Consider the following 23,809-nt stretch of genomic DNA (forward strand, 5'->3'; position numbering starts at 1 on the left):
CCAAAAGGGTCTTCAAATAAGTCATTCTTGAAAGAGATCACTGATAAAATGAAGGGGGAAAAAATCATCCATTTTTTTTTCCTTCTAAAGCAGATGACAAGAGTTGAGTTTTCATATTAAAAGGGCCCAACAAGTTTCCAGAATAACTGAAGATTTGTTCCTGGTCAAATAACACAAAATTATAATCCATATCACGATATATAAATATATAAATTTTTAACAAGAGAAATAGGGAAAAACAAGCTTGAAATCAAAGTGACAAAATTCAGAATGGTATTGGTTTTCAAAACATCAATACTATCTTGCTTTGCCTTGCAAATCCCAATGTAAATGGTTTCCATACTAGAGTTCTATAACCCATCTAAATTATTATGGAGTTTGAGCATGATATGAAGACATTTATAGGTGTGCATTATTTGTCTCTTGAGAACATGTTCTTAGGAAGCTATTGGTGTTTCATTATAACAAAGAAAACATTATGGGATGTAGAAAAGACAGATCCAAGTAAGAAGACAGTTTAATGGGATTACCAAATTAATTCCTGGTACTAGAAACATGCAATAGACATCAACTTGCCCAGATGGAGATTGGAATGTTCTGAAAATTTTTCTTCATTGAGTTGATGTTGAAAGATTGATGTATCTGAGTGTTTGGGAAGAAATTCAGGCAACTGGCAAAGAGTTTTAAGTTGATATTTTTCTCAGTCTGAAATAAAAATAAGGGAAATCATTAACTCTAGAGAAAACAAACTTCTTCAAGACATAAAAGTAATCAGTATAATGCATAACTTGGTTAAGAATCCTAAGAATAGCATTTACATACTTATAATGTTTAATTGAATATTTCAACCAAAATTTTATGAGAAGTGTATGTTAGAAGGGGAATGATCTGGGGTGTTAAAACAGAGTAAATCTCTTCCATTGTGAGGAGATAATTAAATGCCTTAAAAATCACATATCAGGAAATAGCTGTATAAACTTATTTTTGAAGAGACAGATTTCAAATGAATGAGTTGAAAATAAATTTACAATGACTTCAAAGTCTTATACTGGCTGGCCCTGTTTTAACTCTCTGATCTCATTTCCTCCCAATTTCCACCTAAGTCCATCCATGCCAACAAAATTGGGCTCTTACTATTCCTTGAACACCCTAAAAAGTCTCTGCTTCAAGGTCTTTGCATTTGCAGTTTCCTTTCCTGAATTACTTCCTCCCCAAATATCCCTACAACTGGCTCCTCATCTGCAGATCTTTCTTAACTCAAATGTTACCATCTTTGTGAAATCTTCCCTAGGTAACATATGTAAAACTTCTATTTCCTCTTCTCATCCTCCTTCCTTGCTTTATATTTCTCCTTAACATTTATTGTCTAGATTATTTACATATTATTTATTATCTGTGTCCCCTCTCTACCACCTACTCACAAGTTTAGCTCACAAGCTCTGTGAGGGAAGGGGGGTATGCATTGCTTACTATTGTATCCCCAGTGCCTAGACAAATGCGTAGCATGTAGAAATTGCATAACAAGTCACCATTAGATAATAAGTTCATTTCTTATGACTTATTTTATATCATTTGTTTTCCTCATCCTGAAAAGTTGAATAAAATCTGTTTGATTCAGTTCTCCTACAAAAAAAAAAGTGAATAAACAGACACAAGAAAAGAATATATTTAAAGCATACAATGAAAAATCATTCCTTAATGTATATAATGGCAAAATTTAAAAGATCATTTTTAAAAGCTAAAGTAAAGATTAGCTTCTTTTTAAGAGCACATGAATGCTTTAACCAAATAACCCCAAAACATATATTGTTCCTCTAAACAGAAGTGGGGAAAACAGCAATTCCATCTTAGAGGTGTTCTTCCATATGAGTTCGTGTGATATGTTCTAAGTTTTCAAAAGGAAAAGTTAGTAAGGAAGAGTTCTGCGATCTGAATATTTTCTCATCTGACATTTCTTGTAGGACTCCATTTCATAAATAGTTTCATTAAGCAAAATTCAGTTATTATCATTCAGAAAGAGTTTGGAGATATATGCCATTATAGAGTTTGCATGCATAAATAAGCATATTATTAATAATCAATGGCAATTAGCACACAATGCACTTCCCCTTAAATTTAATTATATGCTTGATTAAAAGTGTTTGGGTACTTAATTAAAATAAGAAGGTCCAAATGATACTTAATTCTCACTTATATTCATATTACAATCCTAATAACTCTAGTCCTCACTCAAAACATGCATAGCTCCTATTAATTTTAATCAGAAGTATGCATGCTCACTGAATAAAGCCTGAAATGCAATTGGATAGGTCACATCAGGGAAAATTGTCTGCAGTCTGACAGTATGGTATGAGGAAAGACTCTAGCGCAAGCAATTGAACAGAGAGATAATTGTCATAATTGGTTTCAATTAGTTTTTCATAGCTCTTGTGAAACTATTTCTATTGTGCTATACCATGAGCTATAACCAGTAACAAAACTAGTTAGCATGATTAGTAGATGTTGGTGCTTAAAAAGGTAAAGTACATTCTCAATGTTAAGATCTCAGTGAAGATAAGTGAACTGAATAACGCTGTAAATGCATTGTTGGGAAACCTTTGCCATTGTGAAATGTGATGTGGTTTGAATAGAATGAAATTACATTCAATGAACTCAAGCTTCATAAATACATATTTTTTGAGGAGAATGAGTTCATGTGCAGATCCTTTCAGTGTGGAACAGGTGACCATTAAATGAATGTTAAAATGTGGCGCTACCTTGAAACTCACAACATAGTTAAAATCATAGTGAGTCCCTATTAATTTGCTTAAATAGCCCAAATAAATTTCAGTAATGCCTATGGTACCAAAGAAGAAACTGAAGAGTAAAAGTTTCTCTGGCCACATACTAATAAAGGGTACAGATAGAATTCAGAACACTTTTTTTTTTCCACTATATTTCATTTCCTGATGATAAGGTCAATTGCAAGAATGCAGATTAACTGGAACAAGCTCCTTTATTTGCTTGTAGTTGTTCTTCACACCTTCAGAGCTGTTCCTGCAGGGAGGAAATGTGAGCATTACTCTGAAAGAATACAATAGTCAGGATTCTTGTATTCCTTGTCATCCGAGAAACTCTCAAGGCCCTGGTTTCCAATTCCCCACCAATCCTGTCCCTACAAAGATTGTTTTCTCAAAATTTTTTTTCAACATGGGACTCAGAACTTTTTTTCTCAAAGGTAGTTGAATTTCCACAGGAATTTGAAATAATTTGGACATATCCTATTTTCCTAACTTTCCAGTTTTTTGAAATAAGCTAGTTCTTTAGCCAAATAAATATCAAGAGCCCAGTGTATCTGAATTAAGACTTTGTGATTTTAAAGATGCCCTTTAAAAACACAATATCTGCCTTGATTATGGTCACCAATCAATGAACTACAAAATATTTACACATTAGAAAATAGAGAACATTATGGAATTTAAATGGAAAACAATAAAAGGTAAATTGAGATATCTTAAGACATTAGAATAAGTGGTCAATGAATATAATAGAAAAAGTTTTTGATTCAAGAGCCAAGGTGATTAACGTGGACTGGAGAGTTTAGAAATCTTTACTGAGGTGGTAGGAATTGGTTTAGGTCTCTAAGGGTAGAAATATTTGTAGACAGAGAAGAAATGGGAGCTATTTCAAATGTACAAACCTGTGAAACAAGAATACTTATGATATATTGGGGAAGCAGGTAATATTTGACTGAAATAGAGTAGTTGAGCATAGGGAGATATTGGAGAAATGTAAATGGGCTGATTGTGGAGGATGTTGACCATGAAGTAGGAAATGGGACATGCTTCTGTATTCAAGTTGGAAGCTAACATGGAGGTATGTTGAAAGCATTAACCTATAAACTCTCCAAAAGGGAGATACCTAAAAATGAGACAGAATGATCAGATAAATTCTGTCAGTCTCTACTTCACTCTCTAACTGAAAACGTCAGGAAAAAAGTGTGCCTGGGCGGTTCAATCAGTTGAGCATAGAACTCTTGGATTTGGCTTAGGTCATGATCTAAAGGTCATGAGATCGAGCCCTGCCTCTGGCTCTGAGCCCATTGCAGAGTCTGCTTGTCTGTCTCCCTCTGCTCCTCCGCTGGCTTGTGCTCTTTCTCTCTAGATAAATAAATAAAATCTTAAAAAAAAAAAAAAAGACAATGTCAGGGGTAAAAACCACATTTCTGAGACTTTGTTATAGTGAATGTGAATTAAGTTCCTCCAAGGATATGCACTGTTTGTGAGAGAATGTAACATGGAATTTAGGCAGAGGCAGCTTTCCTGCAGATTCTCACTGTGGGTTTTGTTATCCATGCTGCAATTTTAAATCACTCTCCAACATTGTCCAACTTCCTATGGGTAAGAAAACTTGTTTCTTTCTGCTGTTAAGAGGTTGGTGGTGAGGTGGCAGTGACTCCAGGTAAACTTAATTCCTGGGGCGGCTTCAAGGGAGCAGTCCTCTTATTGGGCTAATTCTATATGAATCAAGAGGTCCAGTCTACAGCCTGTTCCTAGAAACTATGTTAACTCCCTTTATGCTTTAAAAAATGGTTTTTATAGAGGACATAAACAGACATTTCTGCAAAGAAGACATCCAGATAGCCAACAGACACATGAAAAAGTGCTCCACATCACTCGGCATCAGGGAAATACAAATCAAAACCGCAATGAGATATCACCTCAGGCCAGTCAGAATGGCTAAAATTAACAAGTCAGGAAATGACAGATGCTGGCGAGGATGCGGAGAAAGGGGAACCCTCCTACACTGTTGGTGGGAGTGCAAGCTGGTGCAACCACTCTGGAAAACAGCATGGAGCTTCCTCAAAATGTTGAAAATAGAACTACCCTATGACCCAGCAATTGCACTACTGGGTATACAGTATACTAAGAATACAAACATAGTGATCCGAAGGGGCACGTGCACCCAAATGTTTATAGCAGCAATGTCTACAATAGCCAATCTTTGGAAAGAACCTAGATGTCCATCAACAGATGAATGGATAAAGAAGGTGGTGTATATATACACAATGGAATACTATGCAGCCATCAAAAGAAATGAAATCTTGCAATTTGCGACAATGTGGATGGAACTAGAGGGTATCATGCTTAGTGTAATAAGTCAATCGGAGAAAGACAACTATCATATGATCTCCCTGATATGAGGAAGTGGAGATGCAACATGGGGGGTTAGGGGCGTAGGAAAAGAATAAATGAAACAAGATGGGATTGGGAGGGAGACAAACCATAAGTGACTCTTAATCTCACAAAACAAACTGAGGGTTGCTGGGGCGGAGGGGGAGGTTGGGAGAGGGGGAGTGGGGTTATGGACATTGGGGAGGGTATGTGCTACGGTGAATGCTGTGAAGTGTGTAAACCTGGCGATTCACAGATCTGTACCCCTGGGGATAAAAATACATTATATGTTTATAAAAAAATAAAAAAAGAAAGTTAAAAAAATGGTTTTTGTGTCTGACATTGATGAAATATTTGTTCCGGAAGTGGTGCGTTGAAAGAAATGCCTACAACACATGTTACTGTTTTGTGGTCAGGAAGAGCAGTGAGGAAGCATTATGAACTGCACAGCTGGTGACTCTTCTGCGTGATGGCAAATGTGGTGACAATGTGGAAGGCAGAGCACTGAGGGTCTAGTTCCAAAAGAGTGAAGGTAAAGTTGTTAAGGTCTGTGGCTGTTCCTGGTTGCGTTTGACGTTTTACGACATAGCCAACAGCTGAGGCATATGTTGGACAGTTTTAAAGAGAGATGGAAGGCAATAGAGTCTAAAATTTTGGTGACTTTTGGGTCGGAAAAGCCAACTGCTTCTGTACAGCAGGGGATAAGAAGGCTTAGCAGAGTCTCTTATTAAGCTTAGTCAAAGGATGGATAGCAGCCCCAGGGCAAAGATGAAATAAATCATGTTGCATTCCTGCTCAGGCGTATTGCTTCAGATTACTCCAAGGTAGTCCCAATTAAAAAGATGGTGAGAGACATGGAAAGCTGTTTGTGGGTGTGTGGAGAGTGGTCACTGGCACATGAAAATAACTGGAAACAAACCATTTCCTACTAAGTTTTGAGGGGAGTTTTAGCCAATAAATCCTAGAAGTCCTCTTCAAGTCCCTTTGATTGTTCAGTTCTTAAGGCAGTTTTCAGGTACCAAACCTGCAGATGCAAGGTATCAGCCCTATGTACTCCCAAGGAGACTCTGCTCTCCCATACCCACTTCAGATTTTGCCACAGAGAATGTGGACAAGTAAGAACTAGTCAACAGGAAATGCCAGGGGATAGCGGAAGACACAGGATAAGGGATTATCTTCTCAAGAACAGTACCAGGGTCTTCTAGGGTAGGAAAATCATAATGCCTGTCTAATATGTTCTGTTTATTTTCTTGACAATTGCTGTGGAATATTTCCTTTTCTTCTCTCATCCACACAAAGATATTTATTTTGACCATCCTTTTCTGCTCTAACAGGTACTGATCCATGGGAAACTAGAATTGCCCTTAATCAGTGGTGGGTGGTGCGGGGAGAGGCTGTGCATTTCCCAGAAACTTTGGAATTTGAATAGGATTTTGTAATGAGAAGGGGCTTTGTCAGGATCAAAGGAAAGGGAGGGAGAGTTCCTTTCTCCCAGTATCCTCTGAATTCAAGGTAGCCTGGAATTCAACATTTCTGGAAATCGAATTCTACCCAATTTACAAATGTAAGGCCCAAGGGGATGACAGAGAAGCAAGGTGGAAGAAATCTTGAGTCCCTGATGACCTGAAGGCAGAGTCTGATCTCACCCAGCCTAGACCAGTCAGAGAGTCACATAGAGGAACTACTAAAGTTTTAGTTTAGCCATTTCATTATGGGACCTTTAGGACTGCATTAGCATATCATTGATGGTAAGACAACTAACTTAAAGGCTCTCCAAAGTGTGACCCTAAGATTTGTTTCTTACATTTCATTCTATTTTTCCTCTTCCGTATAGTATTCTATTTAGGCCATTTATTTTGCACATGACCCTTGATCATATCTTGTGCATTTCTCTTTCTTGCCTTTATTCATATGATTTATTTGACTCTTGGCTCCTCTCCAACAAAAATCCTTCTTTATTTTATACAGTATTCTTCCTTTTGTATAAATATACAATAGGTAACTTTTAAAAATTCAACTATGGAGTCCATTTTTTTATTTAATTGCCAGAAGGTCATACTATACATGTTTTATGTTTCCCATTGAGTTATAAGTTCCAAAAGAACAGACACAGTGTCCTATTTTTTATATCCCTTTGACATTTATACTTCAAGCTTCAGTAATTATTTGGTGATTGATTAATTGCTGAAACACAGTGGCATCTCTCACTCATATTGGATGAATAAGCAACCCAGTAAATTATCCATAATCAGCTTAACACATCTTTTTAAAGAATTAAATTATCCAAAAGTCTTAATACAGATACTTGTCCCAATTCTGTCATAGGAGAGGGGAGTCTATTCATATTTTTCTATTATTCTGAATCAAGTTCTCAAATGCAACTCATACAGATGCAACATTATTCCATTTTTAGAAACCTTTAAAGTGAGGATGGCTGCTAATATGTTTCTATTCTATATTTTTACTTCTTCTGCTTTGTTAAAATTTTGGTAACTACACAGGCCATAGCTAGGTTTAATATAACCTTTCTACCCATCTATTTTAATACATTGGTAGTTTACAAAATAAAAATACAGTATTGTTTTTCATCTGTTCAGTTTAGGTGATAAAATTTATTTTATAAGAAAAAATAAGAACACAGATATTTGAAATTGAAAGAACATAAGAATATTAACTGCCTCTTATTCACAGATCCAAAGCATATAACCAGCAACTGCTAGTCTTGGATATTGTGCAGTGGATTTTCTCCATTGTATTTGACAATTGTTCTTGATCTGCCTCTAAAAACTTTTACCTGTGTCACCTTTGGGCCCTATATACCAGTATCAAAACAGAATAGTGTTACCTAGACAACATAACCTTTTATGTGTTTGGTTTTTACACTAACTGTTTTACTGCTTCACCCTTCCTTCCCTTGGCATTATAACCAGCCCACCCAAGGATTTACTTCAATTAAAAAAAAAAATAGTGACAATAGATTTTTCTTCTGTTGCTGTTTAAAATGCATTGTAATCTGTATGCATTCTCCCTCATCCCAGTCAAATCAATGTAGTAATCTATTTTCTTCTTAGATGAACTGAAAAGTGTCGGTTTACCCTCATACAGATACAATGTTATTCCATCTTCTCCAGCAGCCAATACTTTGTTTGAATTAATTTCATTAAGTTAAAATAATAACACTAAAAAATAAGTATTTGTCCTTTTGATTGCCAAATCTAAACCTCTATGAAGCTTCAAGATAACTTTTACAATGTCAAATATGGCCTAACGTTTGCTTCATTTCCAACATCCCCGTAAGGACTGTGACCTGGCCAGCAGCTTAGGAACTTTCATGCTTAAGAACTGGTTTATAGAAGTTAATGATTTTTTCATTTAAAAAAAACAGATTTAAATGGCACAATTATATAATTTGATCTATAAAATCACATGCAGGCAGTGTGTCCCAGTGTTTATTATGACACAAGTTTAGTTCATGATGTGCCTACAGCTCTTTTCTAGTCTACTGGTTCCACTCTATTTTGTCTCTAAATATTTACTCCTACAAACTCTGTGTGATGATCGTCTTTTATGTTTTTCTATTAGAGGAAATAACTCAATTAACCGAGCAATCCTTTTTTGCTTGTCAACAGCATACCACAGAATGTGCTAAATTCTTAATACATAAAGATGAATTAGACCCCTTATTCTCAAGATGCTCACAGTTTAGTGAGGAAGCAAATTAAAAAAAAAAAAATCATTCAGTCATATATACTGAAGTAAAAACCCATGGGAACAGGATAGATGCAATAGCTGATTCAAAATATTCACAAAATATTTGCTCATCTAGTCTGCAAGTGAATTCTCAAATGACACCATTTATATCCTATATAAATGGAATGGTTTAGTATCTTTAATAAAAGAACATTTTGTACCACAAGAAAAGTTGGAAAATGTATTAGTTGGTTAAGTGCTTTGAAGTCTCAGGATGAGAGGTAGTAGGTGGTTCAACTTGATGTTATGTTCCCCTAAATTATTTTTAATCATCTGGGAAATAAAAAACTTGAGATTAATTTTCTGTAAGAAGTACAAACAACCTGATTTTACTTCCCTTAGTAGACATAATTTTACAGTGTTTTAAAGCATTGTTAATTGATCTCAGCAGGATCATGCTTCATCTATTTGACTGAATAATTATGCAATTCTGTAGTCATGGTATCCGTTATCCTTTCATTCGATTTTCATTCCTAATTTTCAAGGTCAGGTTTTCTTCTTGATATTTTGCTAAATATCTTGCCTTTCACAATTATACATGTGCTCCTAACAAATTGGGGATTTTTTAAAGGCCAAGGTTATTGTAAAGTGTTTATTAGTATAAATCACTCCTCTTTTTCTAAATTGCTTAGTAGAGTTTTATTGACTTTCTCCAAGGAAAATGTGATAAAACCTCTCTTATATTCCTTGATATACACTCTCTTTCAGTATTTAAGTTTTTTTCAAAAGTATTTGAAAGTTTATTTTTTTACTTACCTGGAGTTTGTTAGGATGCAGTACACCAGGTATCTTTTTATAATCACTGTGCTTGGCATAGTGCTTCATATATGATACCAACTAAGAGATAAAAGAATTGATGAATCAATGACACCCATAAGGAACTCTTTGCAAATTTGGTTGTACAAATATCTTACCAAGAGTTGAATTACAACTTGGATTTCCCTTATGATCTAGAGAGGAGTAATTGAATTTTACCTTTGACTAAAATACTGTTTTTTTTATTTATTTTTAAGATATCAGGAATGATTTAATGTAGTTAATCAGCATTTATTGAAGACATGGCCCTACCTTTAGTAGATCATAACTTAATCACACCTAATTTAGATGTCTAAAATGCAAAATTGACTATAATAAAAATAAACTTGCAGTTTGTTGAGCTAATAAAAATACCTGTCATGTATTGCATTGTTGTTCAGCATATAAATAACTTACATCTTGTTTTATATAGCCACATTAACAGCCTTATAAAGTTGATATTCTTAGGTACAAATAGTATGCATACAGTATTCTTGTCTCTCATCTTTTTAATAATTAATTTTCATGGTCCTGTTTACCAATTAATTATTTTCAAGATTGAATTACTATTCAATTAGTAAACTCACAAAGTACATACCATACATACTTATGAAAATCTCTGCTTATATGTGCATTTAGAATAGATTTCAATTATTCACTCTGAATCATTCTCTAGAGCTTTTGAGTGACTCCTTCAAAAAATATTTAGTGACAGAAATGGTTCCTTTTTCTAATTAAGAACCTATGCATAGTTTATGTATTCATTACATGAACTTGTCTTTGGCCAACACTTTTGAAATTCTTTTTCCAATCCAGTTTATACCCTACCACACCCATAAAACCTTGCCAAATCTAATAACTATTACAGTATTTTCATTCTCCCATTTCCAAATTTTGAACCCACTTAACTTTTTTTTTCAAATCCATCTCACTCCTTATCCTATTTCAGAACTCAGTTTAAATCTTTTTTTTTTGAAATATTTTATTTTTATTTGACAGACATAACAAGTAGGCAGAGAGGCAGGCAGAAGGAGAGAGGAAGGGAAGCAGGCTCCTTGCTGAGCAGAGAGTCCCATGTGTGGCTCAATCCCAGGACCCTGGGATCATGACCTGAGCTGAAGGCAGAGGCTTTAAACCACTGAGCCACTCAGGCATCCCTAAATCTGTCTTTATCAGGAATTTCTTTTCAGACCTCCTCTTAATCAAGACTAAGTTTTCTCAATTATATACTTTCATTATAGCTTTTATGTTTCCGTTATCTCATTATGATATTATAATTAATGCTGTGTAATTACTTGCTTATTGACTTGGTTGATACCAACTTGATAAATTCGCAGGGCCATGTATGTCATACGCAAAACTCTATCCCCAGAATACTGTCCATATTAGCCACTTAATAAACACTTGTGAAATGAATATCCGTTTTTCATGTACAACAACATGCAATTGTGAAATAACCTAAGACTTTTCTTTTTTCCAAGTTAGAGACATCTAGGCATGAACTACAAATCTACTTCTTAGTTGGGTGACCTTGGGAAAGTTACTTAATCTGAGTCTCAGTTTCTCTTTCTGTACAACAGGGAAAACCATATATGACATTGGGTAATTTGTGAGGTGTAAGCAGGACTATGAATGCCTAAGTGCCTGGAAAAGAGGATGACTCACAGCTGATCTCAATTAAGACTATTAACATTTCAAGCTGTAAATTTTTAGAAGGCAAAGGAGGTGGTGTTGCTTTAAATGATACACATCACAGAGCATCAAAGTTAACCATAACCCTCAAGAACTTCTGATGAATAAATTAGTTACTAAGTAATTTATAGTTATATTTCCTTTCAACTAATACAGAGGAGTGTCAATAAATTCCAACCTCCATTTGGAGTTTTATTTATCTTGGATCTTCCTCAAGTAATTTTTGGCTTTATCAATAATCCCATACACTTTAGCATGGTTTATATTGCCAAAATGCCTTCATATTATTTGCTGATAATTTCAATATGAGAAGAGAGGATAAATAAAATACAGATATTTCTAGCAAAAACAGATGAAATTTAATTTGACTCAATCACTTGGACAGAGCAGTAAACTTATATAAAGGGTATTTGACATTTTCAGAAACATTTTTTGAGTGTAAAGTCTTCAGACTTGTTTTCCAGGAATTTTCTCAATTCACTAAACTAATCACATGAGTATTTCTGTGTGTGTGTGTGTGTGTGTGTGTGTGTGTGTGTGTGTGTGTGTGTGTTAAGATTTTATTTATTTATTTGAAATAAAGAGAGAGCAAGCTAGAGAGAGAGCACAGTTGGGGGCAAGGGGTAGAGGTAGAGGGAGAAGCAGACTCTCCACCGAGCAGGGAACCTGCTCTGGGGCTGGATCCCAGGACCCCAGGATTATGACCTGAGCCAAAGGCAGATTCTTAACTGACTATGCCACCCAGGGGAACACTTGGCTCTTTCTGTTTTATCTACAAACACAATCTCATGGCACAGATTCAAAGAATAAATTCAAATAAGGCTGTAGTACAATTTTTGCTTTAAAAGATTGATCAGTACTCGAATAACAGTATTATGGCAATAACTTTAAAGTACTCTCAGAACACTCTAATCCCATTTTAATCTTTGCTTTATGGAATATCAGATGAGAATATGTCCGGTTCTACAATTGTTTTATTTTAATCACATAAACTTTTCAGTCCGTATATTAGTGTCATCTATTGGTGAGAGAAGATAACTGAGTCTGGGAATTCTGCCCTTTAGATGTAATTATTTGCTTCAGGAACACAGTGAAGTGATAAGCAGAATGTTGTTACCTTATAGATACATTTGGTGAATTACTATAAAAATTCTTTATTTATTTTATTTTATTTTATTTTTTTTGTTTATTTTCAGCATAACAGTGTTCATTGTTTTTGCACCACACCCAGTGCTCCATGCAGTACGTGCCCTCCCTATTACCCACCACCTGGTTCCTCAACCTCCCACCCCCTCCCCCACCCCTTCAAAACCCTCTGGTTGTTTTTCAGAGTCCACAGTCTCTCATGGTTCATCTCCGCCTCCAGTTTCCCTCAACTCCCTCTCCTCTCCATCTCCCCATGTCCTCCGTGTTCTTTGTTATGCTCCACAAATAAGTGAGACCATATGATACTTGACTCTCTTTATTGATTAAATTTCAATTTCTATTTTCCTTAAGAATGATTTCCTGAAGAATGATAAAAAAAAATCACCACATTGTAAATACCATGTATATTAATGATTAGTTTATAATCTGCTTTACTAAACCTGGTAGAGAGTGTCTTCATTTCCCCCTGCAATTCAAACTCTTGATAGCTGGTAGAAGTAAATGCCTAAAAATTAGTCTAACTTTGCTAGTTCTAGACAGTCCTATTAAATAACAAATTAAAAGTTCAATATGAAGCATTGTTTATTTTCTTAAAAATCAAGACTAAAATGTGAATCAGAATACAGCATTTTGTGTGTGTGTGTGTGTGTGTGTGTGTGTGTGTGGTGGGTTATATAATTCTTTCAGTTAATAACACATCCTTGGCTGTTTGTCTTAAAATGGACATAGCTTAGGGACAAGTCCCAAGTTAAAGGGTTGGGAGAAGACAAAAAATGCAATCTATGCACAGTGGCTATAGAATTGGGATCTCTTAAACATGTGAAACATCTTCATACCTGTCTTCATGGGCTACTCTGTCTATAGAGAATGATGGGTAGTTTTTATTTATGAAAGTCAAAAAACAAGGGAAATCCAAAGTGGGAATTTCCTGAAGGTGAGAACCAGCTAATCAGCCACAAGGAAGGCACTAGATTAGGTCATGTATTAAGAATCCAACCAGTGCTGCTATTCATTGACTCACTTCCTATGTTTTCCATTTTTGATGTAGATACTTTGTTCTGGGTAAAGTTTATTTGTTCATTTAAATCAAAGTTAAATCTGAATATAAGAACTATTTAGAGCTTTCTTCTCTATTTCCCTTCATTCCTCTGGTTAACTGCTTCCTGTGAAATAATTTGAAAACTGCTTTTTCTCCTAGATATAGAACTTTAGGATAATTGAAGTCCTGACCTTAATTAATTTTTAGGATGTGAGAGGTAAAGCAGTGGATTGATTCTAAGGCCATAAGTGGCAGTTTCATTACAAGAATTTCCTTTGTTATTACTATATTCAAGGGATCGAATGCTCATTCATTTTATCAAAACTTATTAACCTCACCATCTCTTGCAGCAAACATCTCATCTTTCAATGAAATGAATTTTCAAAAAAAAAAACCCCACCTATTTCAAAATAAACTGTATATTTCAAAAGTATTTTTAAAGATCACTCAAAATTCACAGATAATGTATTTAAGTTTTGCTGAAAATGAACATATATGCCTTGGAAAAATAGAAAACTGAAATATTAGAAATCATTAACCTTATCTACTGATATTTACAGTATTTTACAGATATCAGTTTATGGTGTATCTTTAAATTCAGAGGAAGCTTAAGGAAATTGCTTGTTATTTATAGAAACCATTGATATGTAATTAATATTAGTCAAATTTGTTTTTTTTCCTGTTTTAGGTTTCATACTCTAAAGTAATTGTCCTAAACTAAAAGTAGATACTTTATATATGTAACTCAGGTTCTGTATATAATATTAGTCAAATTTGTTTTTTTTCCTGTTTTAGGTTTCATATTCTAAAGTAATTGTCCTAAACTAAAAGTAGATACTTTATATATGTAACTCAGGTTCTATATGTCATCAATACATTTTTCACTGATTAAACTGACTTCATTTGAAATTTATCACTGATTTTTTTCTTTCACTATCGTGGAAAAATTTATACAGAAAAAATCATGTTCACTTAGGAAACACTCCCAAAAGTACCATATACCTATTATGGGTAAAAATATAAAATTTCAGCTCTGTATACTCTTCTTACTTATAAATGGCCATTGTTTTTGTAAAATTAGATCTATATATTATTTTGGTATTTTTACTTACTGTCATTGATATTTTCCATATTATAGTGGTTTACAGGTATTTGGCTTAATATTAAATAACATTGCATGGATCTTACTAACTATATAACTGGGGTGAGTATCAAGGCAAAATGGAAACATACTTCATTTTTGTGTTGCAGTGGTTTTTTAGGTTTTTATTTTGCAATATTTTCAGACTTTCAGTTAAATTGTGAAAATAGTACAGAATTCCTCTATACTCTTATCAAGCTTCCCATAATATTAGATATGTAACCATAGCATAATTGCCAAAAGTAGGAAATTAACATTTGTATAATACCATTAACTAAATTATTGCCTACTCAAACTTGAATATCTTTTTGCTCAGTAATTCATTAGTCTGTATTTGTATTAACAATGTATAGTATGAAATAATATAAAGATAAGAGAAAATTTAAAAAATAATATTGGGAAAAATAATTCTTAACCTCATTAAGTTCTGTTTTGCTATTTCTATATATTTTCTTGCCATTTCTTTTCATTTACAGTGAAATTGGATTTTTCTCTGAAATGAATATCATTTTAAAAATCTCTTACGTTGGGGGTGCCTGGTTGGCTCAGTGGGTTAAAGCCTCTGCCTTCAGCTCAGGTCATGATCTCAGGGTCCTGGGATCGAGCCCCACATGGGGCTCGCTGCCTGCTCCCTCCTCTCTTTCTGCCTGCCTCTCTGCCTATTTGTGATCTCTGTTTGTCAAATAAATTAAAAAATATATATATTTTAAAAACTCTCTTATATTTGTATACTTGTATACTTTTAGTATTAACTAATAAAATAAGGCAGTAGATACTGCCTTATATCCTAACATATTCATCTATTTAAAACTTGACAACTGTATGCACTTCTTATTATATTTTCAGGTTAAACAAATTGGGAATTCTAGCCAGTCTCTCCAACTTCAAAAATATTTTCATTTCATTACTGTGCTATATTTTTCTTATTTAAGTGGAAAAAAAAGTTTCCACCAAAAATTTACACATATGTTGTCAAAGAAATGCTTCTGGTTTAGAGTTAAACAGATGCATCAAAATAATGAGAACATATTAATGAAACTTAACTTGTTTATTCTTATAAGTAGAATGTAACTTTGAAAAAGTCATATAAATGGTATTCTTAGCTTTAATGTCTGTAAAATATGAGTAATGTTGATTTTTAACGTTGCTAGAAAAATTAAATTACATAAAATATTTAAATTTTTCTAATACAAAGAATGATACCCAATATCTTTTGGTAAAATTTGGTTCCTTTCCCATACTTCTGTGTTGCATGCATTGAGAGGGAAGATATTTCCTTTTATTGTGACACTTTTTGAAAGGAAAAGAGACATCTGTATCTACATATACTTCTTAAAATCTAAAACATTAAAATAGGTATTAAGATAACTGTAAATTCTCCTTTCCTCCCCCTTTTATAGAATTGCAGAGTAGCTCTTGTGGAAACCCGGGAGTTCCACCCAAAGGTGTATTATATGGCACGCGGTTCGACGTTGGGGACAAGATCCGCTACAGCTGTGTTACTGGATATATTCTTGATGGCCACCCTCAACTCACCTGTATAGCCAATTCAGTGAATACAGCCTCATGGGATTTTCCTGTTCCTATCTGCAGAGGTAAAGGAAAAATATTTATTTTTATGCTGAATATTGAATATTGAATATTTGTTTGACATGAAAAAAACATTTTAAAAGTTAGAGTTAGTTAAAATTAAAAGTTAGAGTGTAATTGCAAAATATGTTTGGTATTTGGTGCTTATTCCTTTTATAAAATTTGAAGATTAAAAGAAATATATATGTTTGTGTGTACCTATACTACATGACAAGTTTAGAAAAAATGCTTGTCAAAAAAATAAGACATTATTACTTGTGAAATGAAACAGTAAAATACATGTCTATATACATATTTATGCATTGTATATAAATGTGTCTTTGTATTTATGTTAGAAAAACATGAAGTTTATGATGTTCAGAAATGTAATTTAGTCTGTCAAAGTCATAATTGTGTTTTCATTTTGAAGTATTGATTGAATCTGTGAATCTTTTCAAGATATCTGGTGGAAGACTTCGTTTGGGAATTTGTGAAATAAGAATGCTATGTAGTTTATTTAATTGATACTGATAAAGATTATTTGTATTATTGGGAAAACAATAATACTCTAATGTGGACAAAGTTTCAAAGTACAGTGTGCCTGCAAGATACGTGCTCAATGGAAGCCGGATTCATGGATGAATCTTGCCCACAGAAATTTTAGAGACCTTTATCATTTTCTGTGAGCTTTATTTTTGAACAAAGAGAAAGATAAATGAGTTGTATATCTTTTATCTTTTGGCGTTTGCTTCCTGTATGAATGGGAGGTAGGAATGTCCAAGTGCTGGTCTCAGTTACTTTGTAGCTTCCTTTCCAACACGTGGCTGCCAAGTACAAGCAGGGAAGACCCTTGAAAATCAGATGCAGCTGGCTTCTTATCTAGGCTTTGACAATGACTATGGGAGTGACTTCAGGCAAATCATATCAGCTCTGAGATTCATTTATTTCACTTAACCAATGAGAGAGAAAACAACAACATCTTTTCCATGTGTTGTGAAGATTAAAGAAGAAAACCGATACCTGCCACTTAATACAATATCAGCCGTGCATTGGCATTCTTACACTGTCAGTGCTACCTTTGCTCCTCTTGCAGTTTCTACTCACTGCTGTTTTGACTGATGCTATTTCTGCCTACTATTAGCTACCATTTCTTTGAACACTTAGAACACCATTTGGATGTGATAACGTTCTAAGAAATTTCTAAGTATAGTCATTTTTAAATTTCATAACAATACAGAACTGAAGTGCAAAAATTTTGGAATTACTGCTCAAGTTTACTCAGTAAATGTCGAGAACTATAAAGAGTCAGATTTTACTCGACTTGTGAGTTAACAAGTTTCTCTGCTACAGTTTCTTGGGCGATGGTACAGGACCCCAGTTTTTTGGGTCAGAAACAGAGGAAAGTTTACTATTCGCAAAACTGTCACCAGCCAGAATATTAGCATTTTGTGCCAGTTCTCTAAGCCCTAATTCTTATAGAATGATATAAAGAGTTATGAGGTACCTGCACATGAAAAACCATGAGCTTAGGGAAAATGGAATTCTTTGTAAATTAGGATGTCCGTCCTTTGGAGGGCACCCCTCTTTCTCTCCCTGCAAAGTTATATTGTTTTATGTGTATATATATGTATATATATATATATATATAGTTATATAAAGTAAAGGGCAAACTTGCCCTTTACTCTGGTGGAAGACACTGCCCCCTGAGGCTGTTCGTTGTACCAACATCTTTAAAGATAGTTTAGTACAAAGAGTAGAAGGACAGTTGGAATCTCTGCTTACAAGATGTGAAGAAATGTTAAGGTCCGTGGAGAAATTTCTCTCAATTTGAGGTGTGGTGGGGATACTAGATTTGAACCCATTCTGTTTAGTTACAAAGCCTAAGTTGTTACCCTTTTGAGACTTCACCAAAATAATTTGCATCTCTGTTCAGAAGTATTTTATTATAAGAAAAGAAATGGAGTTTTACATTTTAATCAATCAAAAGACCATCATTTCTTTCAAAGCACAAAACTTCCAAAATCAAAAGGATTTATTAAGATTCATAAAACCAAGAAGCATCTTTAAGAGATTTCCGTGGAGCACTACCAATACTGCCTAAATGTTACTTCCTGTTGTTGGGCTCCATATTCATCTTAGTTCCGATAAGAACGTGTGGAACCAGAAAGATCTGAGTCTCAATACCAGGTGTGCCCCTTCTTGACTAGGGCCTTTGAGAAAAAAAGTACATTAATTTTGGAAACTATTTTTTAGCTCTAATAGGACGCAGAGATAGAAATACGAACATCACCGTACTGTTAGAGTTTAATATGATAGCATATGTAAAGTGCCAGATGCATACTAAGTTATTATTTATGCTGGCTCTGTCTACCTACTTTTCCTTAGCATGTCTCACCATCTTCTCCCTAAAGGAAAGAATTCCAGTCAACAAAAAGTGGGTGGATAATATTTATGATCTTGTGTCCAAGTCTAACCCTAAAACCGATACTTCTTTTTTTTTTTTTTAAAGATTTTATTTATTTATTTGACAGAGAGATCACAAGTAGGCAGAGAGGCAGGCAGAGAGAGAGAGGAGGAAGCAGGCTCCCCGCGGAGCAGAGAGCCCGATGCGGGGCTCGATCCCAGGACCCTGAGATCATGACCTGAGCCGAAGGCAGCGGCTTAATCCACTGAGCCACCCAGGCGCCCCTAAAACCGATACTTCTATCTCTTCATTGCAGTTTTGTTTGTTTTCCCAGAGTGTGTACCCTACTTCTTACCGCCAAATTTCTTCAGGCTTATTTCCTTTGACTTCCATTTTTAACCTCTATGTTTTTTTCTATCAAAAAAAGAAAAAATATACCCACTCATTTTGGAAATTCTGCCTCTTCAACCTCAATCTGCTAAACTTGCCTTTTCTTCTCTTTAACAAAGATACCAGTGAACAAATTTACTCATTTACTCATCTATTTATTAAGGCCATATCCTGTGTAAAGCATTATTTTGTGTACCGAAAATCAAAAGATAATTAAGAAGCACGTCTTGTCTTTAAGAAGGCAGTTGTAGTGGGTCTGATCATTATGTAATCAGATAATTACAATAATGTGTGATAATTGCTTTAATATCAGTATCTGTGTGTGTTAGGCACCTTGATAAGGATGAGCTTAATTCCTCTCAGTTGAGTGGAAGAAAGTTCAAGTAGGGACAACACTTTAAGAGATATTTCACAAAAGACTGGCTAAAAATAAAAACTACATAGAGCAGGAATATTTTCAATGAGTCGATAATTTTCCTTTCTAGCCTTAAAAGTAATTCTGGTGTGTTACTAATATTCACTGGCTAAAGGTAGAGTCTATGAAGTCAGACTTCATAGAGCATAAGGAACAATTTATCTCCCATTAAACACTTTTTTTTAAACTTAAAGAATAGGGGAATAGAGTATTTGAATTTTGTGTGGTTGTCAAAAGAAAAGATAGACTATTTAGACTGTAGCCTCCCTCCTCTGCTCTTTGCCACTTGATACTGATTCTTTAATTTATAACTTTGCAGGGGGCTGATAACCCTGTAATGATCTGTTTATTGCTTTCCTTGGAGTTTACATAGTGTCTCTCCTTGATGAAGCCCTGGCTTTTAGAGAATTCTTCTGATGCTTCCTAACAATGATAGTTTAATTAAGAAAAACGAGTGCCATATCAACCTAGAGGGTATGGTGCAAGGGTTTTTGTGTTTGTTCACAAGCAAGATGAATTTTATCAACACCATCTGCTAGTATTTGAAAAAGACAACTAACTGCCTGGTGTTGAACTACATGATATTCTGTAAAAAGTGGAAGTGAATTCCTATGCTGTAAGTCTTGGATTGGAAATGCCTGGGACATGTGCCTTTTCTGCACTCCCTCCTTTGATAAACATTTCTATGACATTTATTCCCAGTGAGTTGTGATGTGGCCCCAGAGTCCTTCTCAACTCAGTGCTCCCAATATTCCTTACTAATTAAGAGCAGTTGACAGACAAGGTGAATGGATATGCTATTCCTAAATTTAAACGTTCTAAAATTCATAATGATATTCTATATTCAGAGTGGCATTTTGATATACACACCTCATGGCAAACTAATAAAACTATTTGTAAAATTTACACATAAATTATAGTTTTATTTTAAAAAGTTTTTAAAAGATTTTATTTATTTATTAGAGAGATAGCACAAGTAAGCAGAGCAGCAGGCAGAGGAAGAGGGAGAAGCAGGCTCTCTGCTGAGCAGGAAGCTTGATGGGGGGCTCAATCCCAGGATCCTGGGATCATGACCTGAGCAGAAGGCAGCTGCTTACCTGACTGAGCCACCCAGGCACCCCAATTACAGTGTTTTAAATGAATGGAAACCTTGGTCAAAAAGTCAGATCATTTGATGGAAGAATTAACCTATTAAGATTTAAGTCATCAATCATAAAATATTTAAGGTTGTTCTAGGATGAATTCTAGATTAATTAAAGAAAATTTTAAAAGAGTGTTATATTAAAAAAATAGTATTATATTTTCCTGAAGGTTTGACTTTATTTATAGCCCAAAGTAAAGATCTTAGAATCCATAGAGATTTCAGGGAAAGCAATGATCAATGAAGGGATATGATGTTGTCAAATGTTGACAGAGTTTATATTGATCTGACAGGAGAGATTCTTTTGGGGGAAGGCTTCTGTGTTCGTGATGTAGATGTCATATAGTTAATTGGTGCCATGTGACGTGAACCAAATATCTGACAGGACAGATAAGCAAAAGGGCTAATGAGGGAACTGTCACTTCTGACAAGGCAAAAGAAATTGCCATTGCTACATTAGCAATGAGCAAGGAGAAGGATCTTCCAAGTCTTATTCTTGGGAATAAGAGTGCCTTCCACAACAATGTGGTAAAGAAAACAGTTGATGGAAAGAAGAGCAGCAGCTTGTTTTGTCAGAGAATAACTGAAACCCCTACTTTAAACCTTGGTAAAAATGTGTTACTAAAACATGGAATTGGAAAGAGCAATTAGAGGTAATAGTTGGAGAAGGGGATAAAGGAAGCAAGGTTTAGTCCGATGCTTCTATATGCAAATTATACCAAAGCCTTCCAAAGAAATAGTGATTTCAGACAAGGTTAGAAGTAAACCAAACAGCCAAAAACAAAGAAACAAACAACAAAACCCCAAAAGAACAACTAGTAATGCTGAAAAGATGTAATGCTTGTAAAGGATATATTGTGAGCTTATTGGAAGGATATTCATTCACCCCTGCTCAGTACTCTGGAAAACTTCTCAAAAAGGCATTAAAAAACAGAAAATGCCATTTATTCTGTGTATTTGCCCTGATTGCACACTTATGCATTTGTAAATGCTGAAACATGATATTCAGAAACATGATGCTACATTAATAATAGGCCTGATTATTGATAAAACCTAAGTACAAAAATAATTAAGTATGAAAACTGCAAAATATTTTATTGACTTGAGAACAAAACCCATAAATAACCCAGTGTCATGTTTCTATTCATTTCTATATAGTGCTTAAACATAATACTGAGCTGCAAATTGAAAAATGAAAATATTTTCTAATATGAGATTTTTCTATGCTACATCAAAACAGAGTCCAGTGTTGGTTTTCTTTTTTAATAATTCCCTGTAACATTACTTTTTAACATTTTTATTCTTTTGAAGCTAAAATCTTTAGTCCCCCTTTTTAAGATTTGATAACCTAGTAAATCCTAGTAAATTGCCTTTTTTCTTAAATCCGTTACCAAAGGAGAGAATGTTTTATTGTAACTCCCTGAAATTAAATTCATTGTTGAATATCAAAATGTCATGGGCTACGCCATGCATTAAGTATTCTTTTTGAAAATTGGGGCTATTATTGTTTAATTTAGCTGATTTCCGAAGATGTTATTGTGTTGTATTTCATTATTGATTGATTGGTTTAGAGAGCACACACATACGAGAGTGGGGGTGGAGGGTAGAGGAAGAAGAGAGAATCTTAAGCAGCCTCCATGCCCAGTGCAGAGCCTGAGTGGGGCTCCACCTCATGACCCTGAGATCCTGACTTAAGCTAAAATCAAGAGTCAGTTGTTTAAGTGACTGAGCCACCCAGTTGCCCCTCCAAAGATGTTACTTAAAAATATTATCTCAGGAAATATTTTAGCAGACCTAGTTTCTCCACCACGCTTGCCATTATTATCTAAGCAGCATTATTTGGGCACCAAATCTTGCTTTTATTAGCCCTACCATTTATACTCCTATAGAGCTCTGGTCCCTTTGTGTGAACTGCTATATTTGACAGTCATGAGGAAAACATTTTTAGTATGCCTTTTAATTAACAAGGAAGTTAGGCATGTATTACGTGGTAATAGAGTTATACTAGCACCCCGACGACTGTCAAGCCAAGGAATGATTTGCAAGTGTCCATGCTACTTTCCCTCTCCCTGGAAAATGTAGGCTGTTCTATCAGCAATCACACCAACACTCAGTTGCCCTCTCATGTACCCTAATCTTGTTATGAATAGTTGTTTGTATGATAAAATGCTGAAAATGTCCTGATTAAAGTATCTAGCATGATGGAACAAAGGACATGGGAATTGTCTTTGAGGGCATAAGATCTGTGAGCTGATTTGCTTTCCTGCTATGCATTGCCTGGGTGTGTTGTTCCTTATGTCAGAAATTGAAAATATTTTTACCTATCTTAGGAACCGGCGAATGTTAAGGAGATTAGCTTAAACGAGGTGATATTTAAAAAATATTTAAAAAATATTAAAAAAATTAAATTTAATTTAATTTAAAAAATTAAAAAAATTTTTAAAAAATTTTTACTAAAAATTTCAAGTTGGTTTCAAATACATTTAAAAAAGTAATTTAAAAACTAATGGAGACATAATAGCTATTGCTTATGTTATATATGTGTTCAATATATTTAAAAATATCTGTTGACAGTTAAACGTGTGCCTACAGCTCTGATATATTGGAGAATACTTTTTAAGTAACAGTAAAAATCTCTGTAAAGAGTGTGCTCTGGACTAATAAAAGCCTTGGATTGCTTTACATCTCTGTCACTGAGAAGGTATAGAAACTTTAAAACTAGATATTTAGTTTTCAGATCTTAGTTTTCTCATATGTTTAATAGGGGAAGTCCTCACTACTTTATAACATTATGATGAGAATCATATCAGGGAATGTATATAACATACCTAATCTATATAACAAGTAGCAATTTCCTTATTTCTATCATCATCATCAAAACAGATATTTGAAAACTGATAACACCAGAGAATGAACATATCTAGGACCATATAGGCAGTGGAATTAAATTTTTTCAGAGTTGCAGTGGTTAGGGGGAATTTTAACCCCACATTAACCTAGAAAATTAGACTGGGATCAGCAAGTAATATACATTAGTGGTGAAAACTAATTTGTTTTCTCAAGGGCAACAGCATTTCTTAGGCATTCATTGCTGGAAGTTCTTGTATTTGATGTATATTCAATAACTAAACTGATACATATTAATAAATCATTATTTGCAGGCCACAATACTAC

General features: G+C 34.4%; 1 protein-coding gene across 2 annotated transcripts in view; it reads left to right on the forward strand.

Annotated features, from left to right (window-relative positions):
- The window catches only part of CSMD3 (CUB and Sushi multiple domains 3), a 1,273,428-nt gene that overhangs the window by 283,849 nt on the left and 965,770 nt on the right, over positions 1 to 23,809 (forward strand). For both annotated transcript variants that reach the window (XM_046025880.1, XM_046025873.1), the window contains exon 4: positions 16,117 to 16,311. In XM_046025880.1, the coding sequence (XP_045881836.1) occupies positions 16,117 to 16,311 (195 nt within the window). The remainder of the gene's footprint in view (positions 1 to 16,116; positions 16,312 to 23,809) is intronic.

The sequence above is a fragment of the Meles meles genome, chromosome 1, assembly GCF_922984935.1.
Source record: "Meles meles chromosome 1, mMelMel3.1 paternal haplotype, whole genome shotgun sequence".
NCBI lineage: Eukaryota > Metazoa > Chordata > Mammalia > Carnivora > Mustelidae > Meles > Meles meles.